Source organism: Neopelma chrysocephalum, unplaced genomic scaffold (assembly GCF_003984885.1).
Source record: "Neopelma chrysocephalum unplaced genomic scaffold, ASM398488v2 Primary Assembly neopelma1_25, whole genome shotgun sequence".
NCBI lineage: Eukaryota > Metazoa > Chordata > Aves > Passeriformes > Pipridae > Neopelma > Neopelma chrysocephalum.
Window position 1 is genome coordinate 46,592,806 of NW_020897694.1, and position 21,043 is coordinate 46,613,848.

A 21,043-nucleotide genomic window follows, 5' to 3' on the forward strand; every position below is an offset into this window, starting at 1 on the left:
AAGCTTACACAGCAGTTTGACTTTGCAAATCCCTTTGCACTTTTTCTCTGTGGATTGTTTATGACCAATCATTAATGTAAATTCAAGCTGGATCATGGTAATGTATCCTTCCTGGCTTTACATTGAGTCTGCTGATCCAAAACCTGCTCTGGCCTCTTTTCTGCCAAATTACAGCTGCTTACATGTTGGAGGAAAGAGGAGGCTCGTCCTGTTGGACTGTTTGTCTTCAGGCACTTAGCCTTGATTTGGTTGTCACATGTGCTGTTTCAGTCTTGATTGTGCTTGAGACCAGGGCAAGAGACACAAGCCTAGACATTAAAATGCCAAATCATCTCTCTGTGTCACCATACTGAATACATGTAAAATTGCTTTTGTGATCTGGATTGACATTTTTATGTCTGCATTGATGTTTCTGATTATATTTGAAAGGACCTTTTTTGTTTTCTCTTTTTTTGCCTGCCATAGTCTGTCAGCTAGCACCCTCACAATGTCCTCTGGCAGCAGCAGGGGATCCCTGGCCTCCAGTCGAGGATCCTTGGCCTCCAGCAGAGGCTCCCTCAGCTCAGTCAGCTTTACGGACATCTATGGCCTTCCACAGTACGACAAATCAGACAGCGTTACAGACTACGGGCAACACTTGCGCTTTGACATAATTCCCTTTGAATCCCTCACGAAGGATGTGCCATATGCTGATCCCATTGGACACTCGAATTTCAATAAGCAGCGGAGGTCTCTGGACACCCCGCAGTCCCTGGCATCCCTGTCATCACGGTCCTCCTTGTCGTCATTGTCCCCTCCAAGCTCGCCTCTGGACACCCCATTTCTCTCTGCGTCTCGAGACTCTCCGTTGGCTCAGATGTCAGAAGGTTTTGAGGAGATGGCTGGCATAGGAGCCCTGGAAATGCTCAGGGCTCAGACCACAGCATTGGGTGACGATGATGCACAAGGAACGAGCTCTTCTCAGACGTCCACTTATCCTCTGGACAGTGAAGGGCTGCGAGAAATGGGACCACACCTGACTGCTGTCCAAACTGGTGGAGGTGAGTTTACGGACATTAGTATTCTATCACATTATCACAGAAAATGTCACACAGACCTAAGCATACCAGCACAGTAGAGATTGTCCCTCAGTTTTACTAATATTACTACATACAACTATAGACCAAAATACTGCTTATTTTACTACCATCAGTTAAAAATTACATAGTAGCTGTTAAGTGTTAAAAAAGCCTGATCAAAAAACAGAAAAAAAACCCCAAGCCCAAACTTTAGATTTAGAGCAAAGAAGTGAAAGAGTAGAGAAAATGCCTGTGAATAGATCTCAAACTAGTGGTACATTGGGTGGAAGAAATGGAATGGAATATAGAATTTCTTTGGAGTGTAGCATATCAAGGAATTGGTAAGAATTAGTAAGGTATTAGTAAGAAAAAGCATGGGTTACTTACTTCTGAGGCCCTAGTTGTGCCCATGGTGCCTTTATTCTGATAATGTAAAGCAACACAAACACAGGGGAGATAGGAAAGAACCAACAACCACTGCCTACAAAAAAACCCAAACACAAAGCATGGATTCTGCTGACAGTGCTTGCTGGCCGGCTGACTCCATGCTGTATTTGTACACACCCCAGACCAGGTTCTCTTGTCCAAGTTCTGTGAGAGGAGCAGAACGTACAGTGGCATGGCTATCAGGAGTGCATGGTGCACTTATGAGTAGAGTGCTTCATCAGCAAACCAGCATCTTTTGTAGGGGCTATGTGAGAAGTATCTGCTTGGCTGGTTGTCTCCAAGTACTTGTGCTCTGTGATGGCAGAGGAGTGATGTGTGCAGTTACCACAACACACATACTGTGGAGTTTCCTTCTTGACTGTGAAGTTCATGGACTTGCTTTAGTTTGCATTGGCAGAAGCTTCTGAGGCACTGCAGTTGAGAAACATAAATTAGAGAGATCAAAAGAGGAAACAGAAAACATTCTAAAAAATGAAACAAAATTAAAAACCTGCGCATACAAGCACATGACAGATTTATTTTCCTGTTTTAACCAATCAAATTAAGAACTGCTGTTAATATGAAAGAGTATTCCTTCATGATAACATTTTTGTGTTGGCTTGCTTGTTTTTCTAATAAAATCAAACCAATAGAGAAATGCTTTTTAATATTAAAGGTTTGATTCCCATCCCATTTCTATCTCCAGAATTCTGTGTTAGCAGTAGTGTAAAATGTTGTATTTGGAACTTAGGACATCAGGAATAATATGAAATATAACCAGAGAATGCATCATCTTATCCTACTGAAATCTTATTTGTCAAGTGATAATTCGAAGGAACATTGGCAATATCTACAGAAAAACTTTCAGGTTTTTATTTTCATAAAGAAAACATTGCTACTGTGCTAAAAAGCCTCTATTGTTCAAACAGTGTTTGAGTCTAGACTCACCTACTTTCCTTGGTGCAGCTAGCATTGCCAGAAGATACTGCTGCAGAATTTACTTCTACTAGTTGTAAACATTTCTAGTGCCCATATTGTAGCTTTCAGACCAAAATAAACAGAATTCCAGAGACCAGCATGTAAGCTTGTGCTTAAAGTAGTGCCATGAAGAGGCTTCCTGAGGCTTTCTTTAAACCTCAAATCAGACCACAGCATGTCTTCACCCATTGTGGTAAGTGAAAATATCCAAGTAGTTCGTTTATAGCTCGTACGTGTTTCCTAGAAGTGAAGCCTGGTGTGAGGGCCTAGGGAGCAATATAGGATGAGGGTCAAGATCCTGCTTTGATTTTCCCTTTCTTCTTTCTCTATTACATTTCTACACATTTCACATTTCTCTGAAAATGTCTGTGCTACCTGCTGTCAGTTCTGTGGCGTCCAGCTCCTAGTCTGGGGTTACAACTTTTCTCTATGTACAACAGACTATTTTGTGTTGCTTTTTGAGGAAGAATGTATGGTTCAAAGGTAGCCAGGCTGCCTTTTTTTGAGACTTTTTTTTTTTTTTTAGTATTTGCATTTGAAAATGATTGATTTAGAAAACTTTGTTTAACCTTTCTGATTTTTGACTACTTTTTGCTTCACATTCTGTAGCTCGTGGTTTGCAATTGTAACGCAGTTGTTTGCAAGTAGCAGTTGAAACTTTTGAAATTATTTTGGTTTTGTACTCTTTTTATTGGAAGAATTTGATGGAGCATCAAGTTCTTATATTACAGTTCGGGAACCCCCAGATGTTGGGGGGGTTTTGGGTTTCAATGAGGTCCTAGGCAGTGTGCCCTGCTGCTGCCACCCAGCGGTCTGGTAGCATAAAGCCTTGCTGCAAAACCAGTAGGTCTTCGTTCCAAGAAATCTTTTGCCTTTTCCTTCACTGTTTTTCGGGGCTAGAAGGATTAACACTAATATACTGCATGTACTTTGCACTGACACAGCACTTGACCAAGTTCAAGGGGTTTTTCAGGAACTGCAGTTTTGAGGTTTAGTTGCTGGTCTGCTGTTTTATTGTTCTGCATCTGTCACAGGGACACATTGTGAAATATGCTAGCATATGTGAGTCGAGGGAATATGCTTGAAAAGTTAAATCCATCATATTTATAAAGCTGGGAGTGGGAGGAAATGTGTTAATAAAATAGCGGGCTTTCATATCTTCACTATCTCTTCTCTATAGTAAAATAATCTTTCGTGTGCTAATTTCTTTTAATGCCTAAATAATCTCTTGTTTGCAAAATATTGTCATAGGTCTAAAAGGTGATTTATCACTGTATGCTTTTCATTTTGTCTTGTTTCTCATGCGGCAAAACAGAAAAATTCACTGTAAGTGAACTTGAAATTTCTTATTGTGCTGTTTTTGCCTGTAATTCCCAGTGTGTTTTTCTGTCTGAAGTGCTGGTTGTTTTGTTTTGGTTAGTGGTTGGTTTTTTTTAGTTGTTGGTGGTTGTTTTTGCTTTTTTTTTGAGTTGCATGAGAAGAAACAGGAGATTTTGCTACATTTGGTTTTGTTTGATATTGTGCTGTATCTGTTTAATCATTATGGCATACTTAATTTTCTTGCAATGTCAACTAAACAATACATTCACAGCTATAGTTAAATTCCTGGGAAAAGTGGTCTCTGATGTTCAGCTTTATTGTATCATAGTAATGCCTGACAGCACCTTGGTAGGTAAGGTCAGTTTGTATCTGATTAGTTTTTAGGAGAGTGTTTTACTGACATGCAGTATTTGTAGTCTCCTATGCTTGTGAAACATGCTTTAGATTTATTTATGTATTTTTTAGCTAATAGCTAATGAAAGTTTGGGCACCCAAAGTTCTCTTTTTCAACTAATCACATTGAGAATGTTCTTTTATTCAGGCCTGTCTTATATTTATCAAACTTTGGCACCCAGTAGGTCTGGAAAATCATATACATTCTTCACTGATTTTGTTATTTAAATAAGAAAATTAAAGGTGATGATCTGTCTTAGAAACTTAATTTTTAAACAATCCAGCATTGCAAGGTCTGTAACGTATGCTAAACTTTTTCTGTTTAAACCAAAATCTGATGTCTCTTTCATCTTGACCAATTTTTCTTGCTGATTTTCCCCCCCCAGTCAAGGGCATATTTGGTGCATCTCTCCCAAATTTGCTGGGATTATCCAGAGGTTATTGAATGCTTCCATGGCCTGCAGGCAGTGAGCAAATCATCGTCAAGTTACAACATTGTTGTAACATGTCAGTTTTTCATTTCGTTGTATTGGTGCTTGAGACCAACTTTTTCTTCCAGACAAATTGGGATGTGAACTTCCAAAGGAGAGAGTCCACAAGGTCCTTTGTCAAGTACCTCTATACAAAGTGTTCACATAGGGGGTGAGACAAGGGCTTATTTACAAAAAGAAGTCATCCTAGTGTAACTTGTTGATATTAGTACAGAAATTATAGAAGCACTTTCATGAAAAAAGTTACGCACTTTTGTTCAGCATCTTTCTAGTGACATAAAATTATTGGGAAACTTTGATATGTTTTTCTATAGATGTCTCTACAGAGTTTTGATTCTGCATAAATACCAGTGACAGAACTGAGGTAGACTCACCAAATCAAAAGGTTTTTAAGAAAAAGAAGAAGAAAAAACCAACCAACCAACCAAAAAACCCTCCTAGAAAAACACAAACAACCAAAACAACCCACAAACCCATAACTTTTATAAGTGATATAGAGGAGAGTGTGGTTCAAATACAATTTCTTTGCTTTCTGTGTGGTCGCTTGAACTTGGCTCTCATTTGTGGTGAGGATGCCATGAGCAACACTGCACAATGTATCATGTACAATAAGGGTAGGATGCTCTACCTAGAGATGGAGTGGAATGGTGGTTCTTTCTCCAGGCACAGAGACAAGTGCAGAGTGGGCTGCTCGTAGCCAGCAGAGAAGTTTCTTCCATAGCTGATGATGACAGAATCCTTCATTGAATTTGGAGAGGTCCATAGGACTACTTATGAATCCAAAGGATAGAGAACTTGTTCTGCTGATATACAGGAGTTTTAGCTCCAAACAAGACTGTGTGATTTTTGTAATACCTTTGGGTGTTTCATGCTGTTAGTGGCCTGATAACAGAACTGCTGGGCTTGGGTGTACCCTGTCTGCCAATCCCACAGTGACCTCACCCAGAGCCTTCTCTTGATAACAGTGACATGGTTGTTAATCTGTAAGACTTCTATTGAGCTCCCGAGCCTGATGTCCTGTCCTGGTGGTGCTTGGGTGGGAGGTGAGATGGGTACCAAGCAGGGGTGTGACTCACCACACCTCAGCTGGGTTCTGCAGGCAGAGCTCAGGTCGTGGGTTGGTGTTCAGCTGAAGGAAACTTACTGGTAGGTATCAGAAATAAATTTTGATGCCTTAAGATAATGTGTAACAGAGGTACTCAGGAAGTTGTTACTTTCAGTAAGACATGCTTCATCCTTAGTTGGGGGCAGTAAGCTGTGAATGTCAGCTGGTGCTTGTCTCCCACACAATATGCTCTGTGCTACTGTCACTCTGCTGGAACTGTGAATGCTTCCATGCTGTCTTAAATTTCTTAAGCACGAGCAGAAGCAAATAAAATGCCTTCCCCACTTTTGAAGTGGCATCTCTTTTCCATTACTTTCCCGCTTTGAGGATAGTTCACTGAACTTTAGGTAGAAGAGGGTAACAGTTCTTCGCTGCACAGTGAAGAAACTGCACTTTGCAAGTCTGCTTAATGGTTCTCCCTAGTACTCAGAAGAAAACAACCTTAAGTTAGGAGCTATCATTGAAGTGTTGAAACCTCTCCTATCCAGTTCTTGATCATGACTGCTTGTGCATGTACTTTAAAGGACTGGTAGCTGCTATACCTACTTGCCTGTGCAAAACCTGATGTATAACATAATTTTTGTTGGTACATTTACAATGTGAAAATGTTGCTTTTTATGGTGTTGCTGGTGATTCAGGGAAGGGTGGAAGAGGGGTTTGAATATTGCTTCCTCCTTCCCCCAGTCAAAGTCATTCACCAAGAATTTGAAGAAACAGTGGTCTGAGTGAGTTGGAAAGCACTGGTTCTTTTTGATAATGCCTCTCGGACTGTAAATAAAGCTGCTATTATGTGATGGTATAAACAGTATGCTTTGAGATTTTGTATTAGGAAAAAAATGAGAACAAAACCTCACATCAGATAACTTTTTAAAAGAATTAGTCTCTGTGTTTGTTTTCAACCTATTGTATATTCAGTAGGTAAATCTGAAAAGTTTAGGATATCATGTGTACGTATGTTGAATTAATGTAAGTCTTCCTTTACGAAGGGATTATTCTATGAGAAAAACATTTAGTAACAATGCAATTGGTTTATACTTAGTCTTGTCAGAGAGCAATTGCCCACAAACTTCCTTCCTTAATTCTCCCACAGAAAATCTCCGGTCAATTGTATTCTAGATTTTTAATTTAAAGTTAGATGAAAAATCAGTGAACTATGTTTGTGCTCTTTTGCTGCTAGTTTTGATACAATACGTTTCCTCTTTGATTTTAAGAAATTGCCTTGAGCTGATGTTGTTTTCACTTTTTTCTCCGTGACAGCCGTAACTCTGCGAGGAGACAGTGGTAGAAGATCGGAGAGGAGAGCCAGGCGAGTTTCAGCATGTCTCTCAGATCATTCACTGGCTAGTGACAGTGGCGTGTTTGAAGCTTTAAGCAAAAGGTCAGGTGTATAAATGCATAGTAAGCTGGAAATATTCCTTTTCTACCACATGGTCCGAAAGAGTTAGTTGTGAATTTCTGAATAGGCTTTCAACATTCCTAGTTCTTTGTAACATAGAAATACTAGATTGCATGTTTTAAAGGAGAGAAGCTTTTTACATGCAGTCCCACGGTCATCTTCACAACAAACTTCCACTTTATTGTCTCTGACATTTTAACACCGTATCATTCTCCCTTGAAAAACAGTTTTCTCAGGTTACTAGTCAAATCAGTAATTTTATTTCAACCATCTATAACAAGATAAACTTATACAGAGTGTGACTTACAATTCTGAGTAGCATGTGATAAAAGTATAACTGAGAGGAAGAAATATACAAACTACTAAAAATCTAAAAATGTGTAGGTTGACCAAGTGATTGAAGGATGCATAAAGGCATGTTACTTAATACAATTGTTTTAACTAAACAGTAACTGGGAAGAAGATAAGGTTTGGAGGATGCTAAAGAGAAATGGAAGACAGAATAGATATTAAAATAACATAAATATCTTGAAAAAGTAATTCTAAAACTTCAAGTTTTACAACTATGAATTACTACTGCTGTGTGTTTTTAAATAGATGTCTAAGTTCCTTCTACATTACCAGTTCTTCCTATATTACCAAACAGTTGCTTGTATCCACAAATCACAAAATAAATGTTAGTTTCATTATGTTTTAACAGCTTAGGTCACTATGTAGTTTACAGTACTCTCTGTTCCTACAGGAATGAAGATCTGGAAGAGCCTGTTTATGGTGATGCTGCCAGTAATGAAGAACCACAAATACATGTTGGATTTCTGTGAGTAGTTACTCCTCTTACTCCCTGTCAGCTCTGCAGGAATTGCTGACTACTTTTCTTGGGTTTGTTAACTTTTTAATGAACTGAACTTCAGTGGGTATTTTTAAGAAGTTTCTGAACTGACAGCTGAAGTTTAGTGTGTGTACAGATTAGTTAGTCACATGCCACTTTGTGTTGGGGATATGCCTTAACTGCAGTTCATTCAGTTCATCCTTTCAATGCTGACTGCTGAAAGGGCCTTCACTACTTCTTTCAGTAGCATTTATTTTCATTGTCTCGGCCATTAGTATGAGTATGGGTATAGGGATATGTCTCTGTAAGCGAGATCTTTTTATGCCAGATAAAGGAGGATTACCTTAGAAAAGTCACAGGTAAAGAGACACAAATAGGAACACAGTTCCCAAATACAGCTTTGAAATCCTGTGCTTATGGCACGCTGTTGTTGGTAGTGGGAACAACGTGCGAAAGGGTAGATTATTGCTGTGCAAGGCAGGATGTCATATCTTAGGCAGCCCTCCAGAGTTGTCTCTACCTCTTGGAAAATTAATTCCTAAGCTTGGGAGTTTTGTAAATTCATGTAGATGTGAAAGAGTAGAATTTTTAAATTTATTTTCAATAACCCATGAAAATAATGCAGACTGATTTGTCTAATGTAACCGATATGTTGTTACACATGCACACACATATAAGCATATGGTGTAACTGTTTAAGGAATGTAGTTTATAAAACCTGTTTGTTATCAAGAGGCATAGTGTAAGGCAACTTATTCTTTTGAAACTGAATAATGTTTAATTCTCTTAGTTCTATTAACTGTGTTACTGGAGCTAATGTTATTAATAATGTTCTGTTACCAGAATGTGATATCTGTAATTGCTTTTAATTGAAACTGATTCGTCTAAGAAATTTGTTTAACAACAAAATGTGCTTTTATATTCTTTAAATCTTTCTAGTCATCTCTATTTCTTAAGCAAAATATTGATGATTGGTGACTAACACAGGAAATTTATTTTCCAGGCATGACAGTGGAAGTGAATGTCTGTTAGTCCATGTATTACAGCTGAAGAACTTTACTAGTCTAGTTGTTAAAGAAAACTGCAAAATGTAAGCTTAAATTTCACCCAAAGTCTGATCATTGCTTGTTTTGTGCCACAGTCATAAATACTGTAGATTTATTTGCTTTCGTTCAAAATTAAGCTATTTCTGGAGAATATGTCTTAGTTTTCATGAGGAAAGGGTTAATTTTATGGACACAAAGTGTCCCTTTCATAGAACCTCTGTCACAATGGTCAGGTAACAAGCGTAGTCTTTAATGACCTATGTTCTTTTGTATTTATTATACATGTTTATTACTCCAGGAGGTTTGATGGACATTGTCATCAAGGCAATCGGGCATCTAAATGACTCAGAAAGGCAGTTCTGTTCTCCATTCTTCTCAACCCTACCTGGGTTGGATTTAAGAAATTGCATTGCTGCAGGGTGAATAAAAAAAATCAGTTTTATCAAAAAAATAAGTTTCTGTTACCAAAAAAGCAGAAAAAACTTTTGGCCAGTTTAATGAACTTCTCCATGCAACTGTGCATTCATTGGATCAGGTGCTGGGGCAGCCGGGGAGAAGTTCACCTGCAGCAGCCAGTGAGCAGAGGAGCTGGATCTCTTAATTTTTACAGCACGTGAATCTGTTTAACTAACTGATGCTCCACACTCCAGTGCTGCAGTTCCACCATAATGAGCTCTTCCAGTAGTCCTCTAACCATTTATTTGCCTGCCAGTGTCAGCCCCTCTCTGGTGGTGGCATAAGAGTTCATGCAGCTGTGCAGTGAACTTGAGTGAGCCTCAAGTTCAGGGGCTGGACAAGCAGTCAGGAATGGGAGAACATGGAAACAATTCTCTAAGTAGCTCTGCTGCCTTCTGTCAGATGAAAATGACTGTTGATTTTGGTTTTGGCTTGGAGTCTCAAATGGGATGGCATGAGATATTTAAATTAGTTTTTTAAGACTGCAGATGGATGCAATGACTACAGATTTCTTTTGCCATCCTTGCTGAATTTCTTAAGGAGGAAAAAAAGGTTAGTTGGTGGAAGGAAGAAATGGATCAGTGACACTTATGGGGTAATGCAATTGCCTAAATATAGGCATGTGTTTCCATTTGAAATATCATAGTGTGGCACCTGGCCTCCATCTGCTGCTGCTCAGAGGAAGGCTGTATGTAGCTCTCCCGTAGCTCCTATATCATAATTGCTAGTTCCTTGTAGATGCCTTGGATAGCTCTGGGGAGCTCAAGTCCCACTTGCCTCTGTTAAGCAGCAAGTTGGAAAAAAAATAGTTTTAGTTAGAAAATATAGCATTTCTGGATTAGCTTTGCAGATCTTGTGCGTTAAGAATACAAAGTAAATTTCTGTGATGATGAGATCCCAGAGCAGATTCTTAGTGTAGGTGTTACACTAACGTTTTTGCATAGCTTGATTTTGAGAAATGCAAAATAGCTTTCTTTGTCTGAATTGTGCTATTTGTCTGTTTTGATGTTCTCAGTCATGTGAGAGTTTATTTGCCACCGCTTGAGTCAGGCACACCAACCACTTACTGCTCTAGAGCTTTGGAATTCCAAACTCCGTTAATATTTAATGAAGTGTTCCGAATCCCTGTGCATTCAAGTGTTTTGAAATTAAAATCACTGCAGCTGTATATCTGTTCAGTTGATCATCAGCAACAAGAAGAACTATTGGTAAGTGGTTCTGTTTCTTAAAAGCCATTGATACGGAAAACTAAAGTTACTTGAGGAATAATTTTTAAGATTATAAAGAGAAAGTGAAGTCTTTATTTTTCCGTAAGAAGTTCTGATAGAGTTGCATGTTAATGTGTCTGTTTGTGCACATATGTAAGTATAGTTCTGTGAATAAAAAGGTGGGATTTTTAAAAAGTTGAAATATATGCATTTTGGGGTTACATGAAATCTTACTAAATTAGCAGAGGTTGAAAATTGAAAAGTTTTAAGCCATATTGAAAGTAATCTGTTCTACTGTTTACTATTACGTTGCAGAGGCATGTTGAAAATTGATGTAAGGTTTACATTCATTGCTATGGGATTTAGTAGATAAGGAGTTAATTTTTTATTTGTTTAATGCATTTCTTAGAAGTGTCTGTTTTGTGGAAAGTTGAAAAATCTGCTGTTTCTAAATTTTGGTGGAAGAAGGAATGCACTGTGTAAAAAATTAAACTTCTCCCAAAAGACTTAATCTGACAGCTTTTAAACTACACTGTGCTCAAGACTTCTATTTCTGCATGGAACTATAATGCCTGTGTGTGTCCTGGCTGTTTTGAAGTGAGTGGGTTGTCATTGCAGTGAGGGGTTTGAATGGGTTAGGGAAAAGAATTTTTAAGCCTGTTAAAGAAGTTAAGTTAAGGCATCTCACTGGCATGCTGGGCTATGGGTAAGAGGTGTTTATTTGAGCAAATCTTGTCAAGAGTGCATGTTTATTAGTCCACCTTTAAGTAGCATCTTACATAAATAGAGGTCCTAACACTGACAGAAGTGGACCCAAGGTCTTGTCTGTAGTAGGAAGTTTTGTCGTTTTTGCACTACAACATAATGAAAGAGAAAGCATCTCAAGAACAGGCTGGATATATTGGTGTAAAATGCTTTATACTGGTATAGCCTGTTCCTATGGCAAGCTAAATAGCTATTTAAGGGTCAAGTATCTTGGTACTGGCACAGGTACATCTAAGTTTAAGGTGCTTTTATTCTAACTGCTGTTACTGAATTGGAAAAAAAAAAGATAGGTCTTCAGGTTATATTGGTAGGGATTTTTTCTTTTCTATAGTCTTAGTGTAGTTTTGTCAGAAATATCTTTGTCAGCAGTAGCTAGTAATATACTTTAGGTAAGTTAGCAGTTCTACTCAAAAGGAGAGAAACAATGTCACAATTTCTTAAGGTAGATGCACTGAAGTATCTGTTTAAACATTGTTATTCTCTTTAGCTGCAAATTGAGCATTTTCTCAAACGGAGAAAACATTTCCTATCTCTCTTTGGAACTGCTGTGATGGTCTCTGTCAACAAGGCCTTTGTCTTTCAAGGTCTCTTCCACTGAGATTACTGTTTTTCCCGTCTATTTAATAATCCATAAATTTCTCAAATTCTTGATGACTGCTTTTTTTTCAATTAGATTATGCCACTGTAATGTTTTCCTAAATACAGAAGCCAGGCTGGAGTTTATCTTAAGTTATACAAGTATTTGAACATAACAAGGAGTTAAAAAAAATAAATTCTGTCAAATAGTTCTAAATTTCACTTATAAAGAAATAAATATATTAAACTTGGGGGATGGTCTTTCCATTCTCTCAGCCTTTTTTACTCGTGCACTGCATGGCTGAAAGACCTTTTTCTGGGTTAAATTGGCTTATTTCTTCCCCGGTGGCCTCATCAATGTTGAGATAAGGGAATTGTTATTTTTCATGATTAGCATATGTAGTTCATGACAAAACATCAAAGAAATGTGAATGCCTTTCTTACAATCACACAGCATTGCTGTTTCACTCCGACTTTCTGATCTTTTACAGCCCTGAACAACTGATTATTCCCCATGTCTTAATTTATTTGAATTCTTCTTGAGTGCGACTTGTTTTGCATTTTGTGTTTTTATTTCAGAACATTTGTCCCATTTTTTAGTATTATTTTAAATTCTGATCCTTTTCTCTTAAAGAGACATGCCTATCTGATGTCACAGAGAGATTCATAAATACTTCTACTCTTCTGACATCCAAGTTGTTAACAAATGTGTCAGAGCAGGCACATGACAGACCTCTAGCAGACCCACCTTGGTTTCTTCATCCTTTTGAGTGAGCTCCAAATCTTGAGGTAGAGGTGAAATATTAATTAGTCCTTTCAGTACTGATAATTATCAGTTGGATTTGATGGTGATTTTCTACCCAATTAGTGATTCACTTTGCAGTGACAGCTTCTTTGGCAGGCTTGCTTATCTGCTTAATAAATGCAGTGTGTAGGGCAGTATCAGATGTCTTAAGCATATGTTTTCTGCAATATCGATGGCAGGAAAACTGTTTTAGTCTCTACTTCTAAAACCATACTCAGAATGTCTTAAACATTTTCCAACTCAGATATAAAAATGTCAGTGTTTGATACACGTTTCTTTTATACGCTGTATCAGAGCAAGTAGATAATTAGAAGACATCTCTGTTTTATGTAGAAAAAAGAAAAGTCATCTCTCTAGCCACCAATATACTGACATGAAATTACTTCCTCAGTAACATGCTGTATCCCAGTATCACATTATTTTGTTAGTCTCAAAACCTTTTCTCCATTGTCCTTTATGCACCTGTTTAAACAGAGCCCCAGGGAACATTTATCTTGGAAAAACAATACAATGTTTTTTTAATTATTATTTTCTAATTAACTGTTTCTTTACCTGCCTAAAGTTGAATGCGGTTTCTGTGTACAATTCCTACTGCCTTTACTATTAGAATCATTGTATCCAGCTGTTTGGTTTATGAGAGATGAAAACCATCTTACAGGAGTTTACAGTGATATAAATGAAAATATTCTTAGCATGTGGTCCACTAGCATGGAAATGAACAGGTTGTAGAGATAGCCAGATAAAGGCAAAAGCAGTACTTAGAGGCTAACTGATATAAAATCATTGGTAGGTCCAGCTAGTGAACTGATTAAAAAAATAATAAATAAAATAGGCAGCATGGATTTGCTTACAGCTGTTTTTAATTAGGTGAACACCACTGAGAATTTCTTACATGAGCACTCTCTGATGGAGTAGGGCTACTTCAAAGTTTGAAACACTTTTCGTGGGAAGCCTCCATTAAACCTCTTTTCACCTGAATCTGGGAGATGTAAGGATGGCCTGCAAAGAGGAAAAATAGCTTTGTGGCCCATTTGACAATCTTATGATATAAATAGGCAGGAAAATAATTAGTTTACACAACATTTTTTTTCCATTTGAAAGATGCCTTTGAGGACCAGAGAACAGAAAGGTATCAGAATGTAATTCTCTCCAAAAAACCACAAATTCAAGTAACATTGTTAAAGTTATAATAATTTAAGTGAATGTAGAAATCAGGTATGTAATTGAGAGGGATTTAAAAATAAAATATTAATAGCTGTCAGGTTTCAAGCATATCTACATCAGTCATACAATTTTAATTTTTCAACTTTAAAAATTTAATATCTACTCTGATCCTTCCTGGAAGTAATAGTAAGAAAGAGACAAGAAATTCAGAATCTTAGACATCGTAACACAATGGAACAAAACTGTCTCTTTTAAGAGACAGTATTTGATGAATGGGGTTTTTACATTGTAAGTAAAACACGCTTGAAATAAGAAGGTGTCTATCCTGCAGAGTATGTTTATCTTATTGTGGTCAATGCTTTTTGTTTTTCATAGGGCATTGCTCAGATAAACCTGACTGATGCAGAGAGTTCTGGTGAGATGCAGCTTCACTGGTATACTGTTCAGATCTTCACTGGTTCAGAGCCCCAGAGAGCAAAGACCAAAAACCAGTGTGAAGACAGTATTCCTCAGTCTTCTGGAAATGTAACTACAGTTAAAACAGTATGGGTCTATAAAAGTGATTTGTTTATTTATTTGTCAAATAAGACCTTCAGTGTGATATTTTGTGCTCTTATCTCAGGTGCAGGTTTTTGAGGTGTTTAATTTAACTCTTATGGTCTTCTGGATTTCAGAAGAATAATTAAAAACTAGATCATGTCCGGACAGATGCTTGAGGTAGTACCCTGTATATGTTTGTATGGATGTTTCCAGTCCAACTGTTAAAAATTTCTGCCTCTGCACTTGAAGAGCTTGTCAAAAAAGGTTGTGCAATTTCCATCCTTGGAGGTTTTTCAGCCCTTGACTGGGTTCTGGACAACCTGAGGTGGCTATGATGCCTTGCCTGCTTTGGACAGGACATCAGACTAGGTGACCTTCAGAGGTCTCTTCTGACTATCTTGCTGGATGATGTTCCACAGTGAGATAACGTCTGCCCAGTTTCTGTGACAAGTTGAACACCACATACTTTTTGATTGCTAAGATTCAGGGCAGATTTTTTTGTTTGTGGCTTGGTTTGGGTTATTTGTTGTTGTGGGTTTTGTTTGTGTTTTTGTTTGGTTTTGTTTAGGTTTTTTGTTTGTTTTTTTTTCTGAAGGAACATACAGTGGCTTTGTTTTTATTGTCTTTTCTCTAAATAATATGCATTAAGTATATTTCTTTTTTCAAACAGTTTTATTTGAAGTCTAATTTACCTTTCAGGATGCAGTGACAGCCCTATTAGCTAGGACCACTGCCCAGCTAGAAGCAGTTGAGAGAGAGCTGGCAGAAGAGAGAGTGAAACTGGAGTACACAGAGGAAGAAATCTTGGAGATGGAAAGAAAGGAAGATCAGGCAGAAGCCATATCAGAAAGGTAAAAATGGTTGCTTTAATGCCTCATGAAACAGTTAATAATTAATACCTCATAAAAGATATTTAAACTATGGGTATAGTCTGAAATAGAGAAGGAGTACAGTAGGTCCTTATTCTGAGATCTGCTCCCTGTTAGTGCTGCAAGTATAAAATTCTGTTCTGTCATGATGTGCAAACAGGAGAAAACCTTACTTGAATAGCTTGTTGAGTTTAGAGGACCTGGAATTTGGGGAGTGGGAAAACATTTTATCATACAGAAACTTTGCTAGGGAGGCAACTGTAATGGGTTTGTAATAGTCCTGTACTAATAAATAAAATTTTGTGGAGACATGAAAAAATATTAGGGTTGTGATTTCATCCCTAATAATACTCCTAGTTTCTTACATGAGTGGTGGTGTTCTTTTTGTTATTTTTTTTTTTAGTATTGTTAAAAAGACCAGAACATGTGCTTAAAGAAAATTAGGGAAGGTGATTTTTTTTGCTATGAAATGTATTTACTTCTCTGTACCTGCAGAAATGCAAAAAGGCTGTGTTCTACCTATGAAAATTCTGTATTTTTATTGGAGAAATAATACTTTTAAATGATAAACTGACTTGGATAATGAAATACATAAACGTGATGCATAATTGCATGAGTTTTTTTAATACCTGCAAAATTATTGTGATGTTCTGACTTTAGGAGTTGGCAAGCAGAATCTGTTGACAGTGGATGCAGTAATTGCACCCAGACTAGTCCTCCTTATCCAGAGCCATTTTGTGGGGATTCGTTAGCTGGACACATGTTTGCGACTCAAGCAGGCCAGTACAGTTCTGGAAAAATGCAGCCTCCGCCACTAAAGGTAATGAGAGAAGACACTGCAGTACAGAAACTGCCAAATGCCTGGCCCACACACTGTGTGTTACTGCTGCTCCTAGAGTTTGAGTCTGAATTGATCAGGAGAGAAAAGAATCAGAAATTACATTTACAACCCTGTATCAGCACTGCCTTCATTACAGCAGTGTCGCTATTGAGTTGTTAGCAATGCCCCTTTAGGGCTGGGGTTTTTTTGTTTGCTTGCTAGTTATTTCTAAACAGAATTTGGTTTTTATATCAAGAGGCAAACTATTTTTACTGTGGCCTTTACATAATCTGTAAATATGCACCTGTATCAATTTCTGTGTTTACCTGAAATTGTAACAGAAAAGATCATGATCAACTTCCAGTGCTCTTAGAAATAAGAATTTTGATGGAATTGTGAAGAAGGAAGTGTAATGTTTTAAGACTTGCATTACTGTTTCGGTGTTACAATAACATGGAATAATTGTGTTGAAACTGATGTATTTAAAATCTCTTTTATTCAAGATATGAGACACTAAAAATAATCCTGAACAAGCTGAAATCAGCACATTTTCATTGAAGTAGAGGAACATAAACCATTTGTGCTGACTTTTAGGGAAGATCATACCTCCTTGTGAGGAGAGAGTCCACTAAAAGTTTGGAAACTTTGCTAGATAGGTCATGTTTTCTGTCTTTCTGAATATTTTAGTGTTCTTGTATCATTGTTTGAACAGTCTTTCAGTACCTTTTTTTTCTTTCCTTCTCTTCATTTAACTTCTTCTAGTTTTAAGGTGGTTATTTGCTTCAGTCACTGTTCTCATTGAAAAGTGACTCAGTTTTCTTCTGTTGAGGCTGGAGATCAGGTGGTAGCTTGGTTAGTGCCTAGTTGCCAGTCCTGAATGCAGTCCTTGTGCTCTGCAGCTATGATTCATGTTATAACTGCATCTCATAATTGTTACTGTTGCAGTAAAGGCTTCTGAAAGGTAATCTTATAATTTTGAATGACCTAGTTTTATAACTTTTAAAAATGAGGTAATTCATGCTCTGTTCTCAGTGCTCATTCAGATTTGAATCTAGCTAGCAGAGCAAATTGTTTACTTTTGATATTGTTGAAATGTCTGATTGTTTTGGCTACAAGAGAAAAAATGAGGAAAAAATAAAAAAATTTCCTTCATTGAAATTTAGGTGGATAAGGAAACTAACACCGAGGATCTGTTTCCTGAAGAAGTTGCTATTATTCCAAAAGAGAGAACCAGCCGCAGGCCACGGGGTTCTGCTTTTGTTCGAAGCAGCACCATTGTTCGTTCCCAGACCTTCTCGCCTGGAGCACGAAGTCAATATGTTTGCAGAGTGAGTAAGGCTTAAAAAGAAGGAGGGGGGGAGGGGCCTCCATGCAAATATAATATATGTTTTTGATAATTTCTTTTTAAGGCTGTGTTGCATTTATAAGAAACTTATGCTACTTTTTAATAGTAATGAATAATCTTTCATTGAATTTAAACATAGCAGTGGGGAAGAGTTTCCCAGACTCTTTTTAAGAGTTTAAACCTGGATGGATTTAATTTGAAATTTAAGAATGATAAATTAGATATTAAGCTCTATCCCTTGGCAACCTCAGATGTTAGGCTAGGGTGATTGGCTTTACAGAGGTTCAGTGCTGTCTGATGAGGCGTATAAAAAGTTAGCTTAGAAGCCATGTTTAACTTTTGACATATATAAAAGTTTGAAAAAGGGCACTGAATGCTTAATCTTATGGTTATTGCATAAATATTGTTACGACTTTATTGCTGTCATGAATATCAGTCATAGGGTGCCTGTTACAGCAGTGGAACGTAGGATTCCTGGGTGCACTGGTGCAAGTAATTGAAGATCAACTCACGTTAGTTGATTGCTGTGTTCAGTGGTGAAAGGCTTATAAGCAGTTGGCTCATGGTTTTGTAGATTGATATGTGGGTATTGGTTTTGCAACATTGATGGAATACACGTAGCTTTGATTGTACTCTTTCATAAGTTTCTGAGAGCTTGAGCTTAAAAATGCAATAATGATTTTTAAATTTTGTGCTTTGTCCTAAACCAAGGAAATTCTGTTTTTTGTTCTTTCTTACATTGTGCACAGTGCACACAAACCCTCAATTTTTTCAGTTTGATTTCTAAATTACGTATCTGTTTGTAATATAGAAAATGTGAGTAAAAGACCCTTGCACACCAGATAACAGATAGCACCAAAAGGAAAAGATCATTGAACACTGTCACTTAACCTGCATTTACTTAAAATCAGATGGGAGGTAAAAGTGGGAGACTGTATTCTTTGTGCCCATGACAGTAAATGCTTTAGGATGAAATATTATTGCTTCTAAGTCCCCCCTCCACGTTTTTTTAGGTTCTTTTGTCTTGGATATATAGTAGAATGGTTGGTGAAGCTTATCTGTATAACATTGATGATTTTAAGTTTTCTTGAATTACTGCAACTATACCATATAAGCACTGTTATATATACATTTTTATAAATAACTAAAGCTGAAAAAAATCAGTTGCTTAAAACAAGACAGTTTCAGTGTATTTTAAAAAATAAGTCTCCAAACCAAAAAAAAAGAAAAAATAATACAGATGTCTTAATGAAGATGACCTTGTAAGCAACTTATATTTTCACTATCTTTTCTCATCAGCTGTATCGCAGTGACAGTGACAGTTCAACCCTGCCAAGGAAGTCCCCTTTTGTCCGGAATACGCTGGAGAGGCGCACTCTACGGTATAAGCAGGTAATATACCTAGGAAACGAATTTTTACTTTTCACTAGGTTACTAGAACACTGGTACTTATTACACTTAAGCTTTACATGTCTGCAGGTGCATTCTGGTCCTTTTAGGAAGTGCAGAAAGCTTCTGCAATGTAATTGGGGGTGTGGGGCATGTTTTGTGTTTGTTTTGGACATTTTAAGCTAAAAGGTAGACCTGGAGAAGTTAAATACAATTGTGAACAATTATTAAGGAGGGAAAAAAGTGTGGCAGACAAAAATTAGTTTAATAGGGACTGAATTTGTATTGATTTAGACATAAAGTTTGATAAATCTTTACAATCTAGTTTATGATGCAGGGTGTGGGCCCAGAAAAGTGTGTGTGAATATGGCAGTAAAACATTCATCTCTCCTCCCATGCAGCCTAACAAATTTGAGACCCAAGTATTCAGGAGTTAATAGGTTAAGCTCTTCTTTTGCCCCTGTGCCACTCGTCATGCTGTGGAACAAGTGGGCAGAGAAAGGCAGGAATCTTGCTCAGTACAGTATTTTCTGATGTCATGACTTCATTATGAATTTTTCATATTACATCCCTTTTTTATCATCATAACATGGAATTTTAGTCCATAAACTTCAATTAGTTAAATATTTATAAGTCAAAAGGAAACTGTAAAAGGAGGTAGTAGAAAAATTCAAAAGTAGACTGTCAAAGGAGGTAGTAGAAAGCATTAATTTAAAAAGTTTATGTATGATACAGAAAACCCCTGCAGCTAGCTAGCCTTTCACTGGGGGATATAAATAATCTCCAAAACTTCATGTGAAAAAGACTTTGCGTGTGAAGTAAGTATAGAAAATGTATGGTCTGTATAGCTAAAGCAAGACCAGTTAACCATGTTGAGAGTAATAAATTGTGCATTTTGTTTGAATCCTAATAACTCAGCAGTCCTGCAGATCATCTTTGGCTGAGCTTATGGCAAGGACATCCTTAGACCTGGAGCTGGATCTCCAGGCATCCAGAACTAGACAGAGACAGCTGAATGAGGAGATATGTGTTTTAAGAGAGTTGAGACAGCGTCTGGAAGATGCCCAGCTCAGAGGGCAGACAGATCTACCCCACTGGGTCCTTCGGGATGAGCGATTCCGAAACTTGTTGAAGGAAGCAGAAAGGCAGGTATGGTAACATGATGTGAGCACTCACTATGTTCAGAAACTTCTGATTTCAAAATGTCTTGATTGTGACAAGATGTCCATAGACATTCTGTTTTTTATAGAATTACAAATAGTGAGTTTCTTCTCTTGAAGTTTGCACAATAAAAACTATTGCATTGATTGTTACCAAACTCTGTATTTATTTGAGGACAGGTTTTTAGAGAATGGCCCAATTTGCCAGTGGCACTTTTTGTTTTGTTTTGGGTTTTATTTATTTATTATTGTTGTTAATTTGTTTTGGTTTAGGTATTTGTTATTGGAACTTTAATAATTGTCTTTCTTTTGATCTTTAAAAGAAATTTTGCTAATTTGATTTTTCTTTTACAAGTACTTGGAATGGTCTCCACATATGTGATTTTTTTTTTCCTGTTCTTGGAGAAGGAAGTTGTAGACAAAGGTGGCAAAACTGCACAACAAACAAGATTGTCATTGGATTATCTGAGACAAAGACTGAGCCTAAATTTATTGTAAGATCTTGTTTGACAGTTCTGTGTGCAGTAAATTTCATTAATTTAATACATAACTATCTGAAGAGCATTAAGAAATGAAGCACCTCAGTCTTTTGCATTTATAATTCTTAGATGATCCGCTGTTTCAGACAATGTACTTGTGTGGTTTCACTGTGGTGAGTGGGAAAAAAAAATCCATTATTTTAATGTGGGTATTCTTGTGTTTTATATATTTACATGTCCATTTTAAGCATTATGTTTCTTGTTTTCAGACCAGACAGACCAAATTTGAACATCACCAAGAGCAAGCAGCTGAAAAAATGCTAAAGAAAGCATCAAAAGAAATATACCAGTTGCGTGGGCAAAATCAGAAGGAGCCTATTCAGGTGCAGACTTTTAGGTAAGTCGTAATGCATACTGAAGTAGCAT

At 37.2% G+C, this 21,043-nt stretch overlaps 1 protein-coding gene across 4 annotated transcripts in view; it reads left to right on the forward strand.

Moving 5' to 3' along the window:
* Positions 1-21,043, forward strand: part of WWC3 (WWC family member 3) — a 97,531-nt gene that overhangs the window by 73,200 nt on the left and 3,288 nt on the right. The window contains exons 11-22 of one of the 4 annotated variants that reach the window (XM_027675152.1): positions 466-1,040; positions 7,029-7,149; positions 7,910-7,984; positions 8,999-9,085; positions 10,513-10,705; positions 14,391-14,558; positions 15,255-15,406; positions 16,085-16,244; positions 17,408-17,572; positions 18,889-18,981; positions 19,897-20,127; positions 20,887-21,014. In XM_027675152.1, the coding sequence (XP_027530953.1) occupies positions 466-1,040; positions 7,029-7,149; positions 7,910-7,984; positions 8,999-9,085; positions 10,513-10,705; positions 14,391-14,558; positions 15,255-15,406; positions 16,085-16,244; positions 17,408-17,572; positions 18,889-18,981; positions 19,897-20,127; positions 20,887-21,014 (2,148 nt within the window). The remainder of the gene's footprint in view (positions 1-465; positions 1,041-7,028; positions 7,150-7,909; positions 7,985-8,998; positions 9,086-10,512; positions 10,706-14,390; positions 14,559-15,254; positions 15,407-16,084; positions 16,245-17,407; positions 17,573-18,888; positions 18,982-19,896; positions 20,128-20,886; positions 21,015-21,043) is intronic. The other 3 variants (XM_027675153.1, XM_027675150.1, XM_027675151.1) reach the window with 3 other exon arrangements.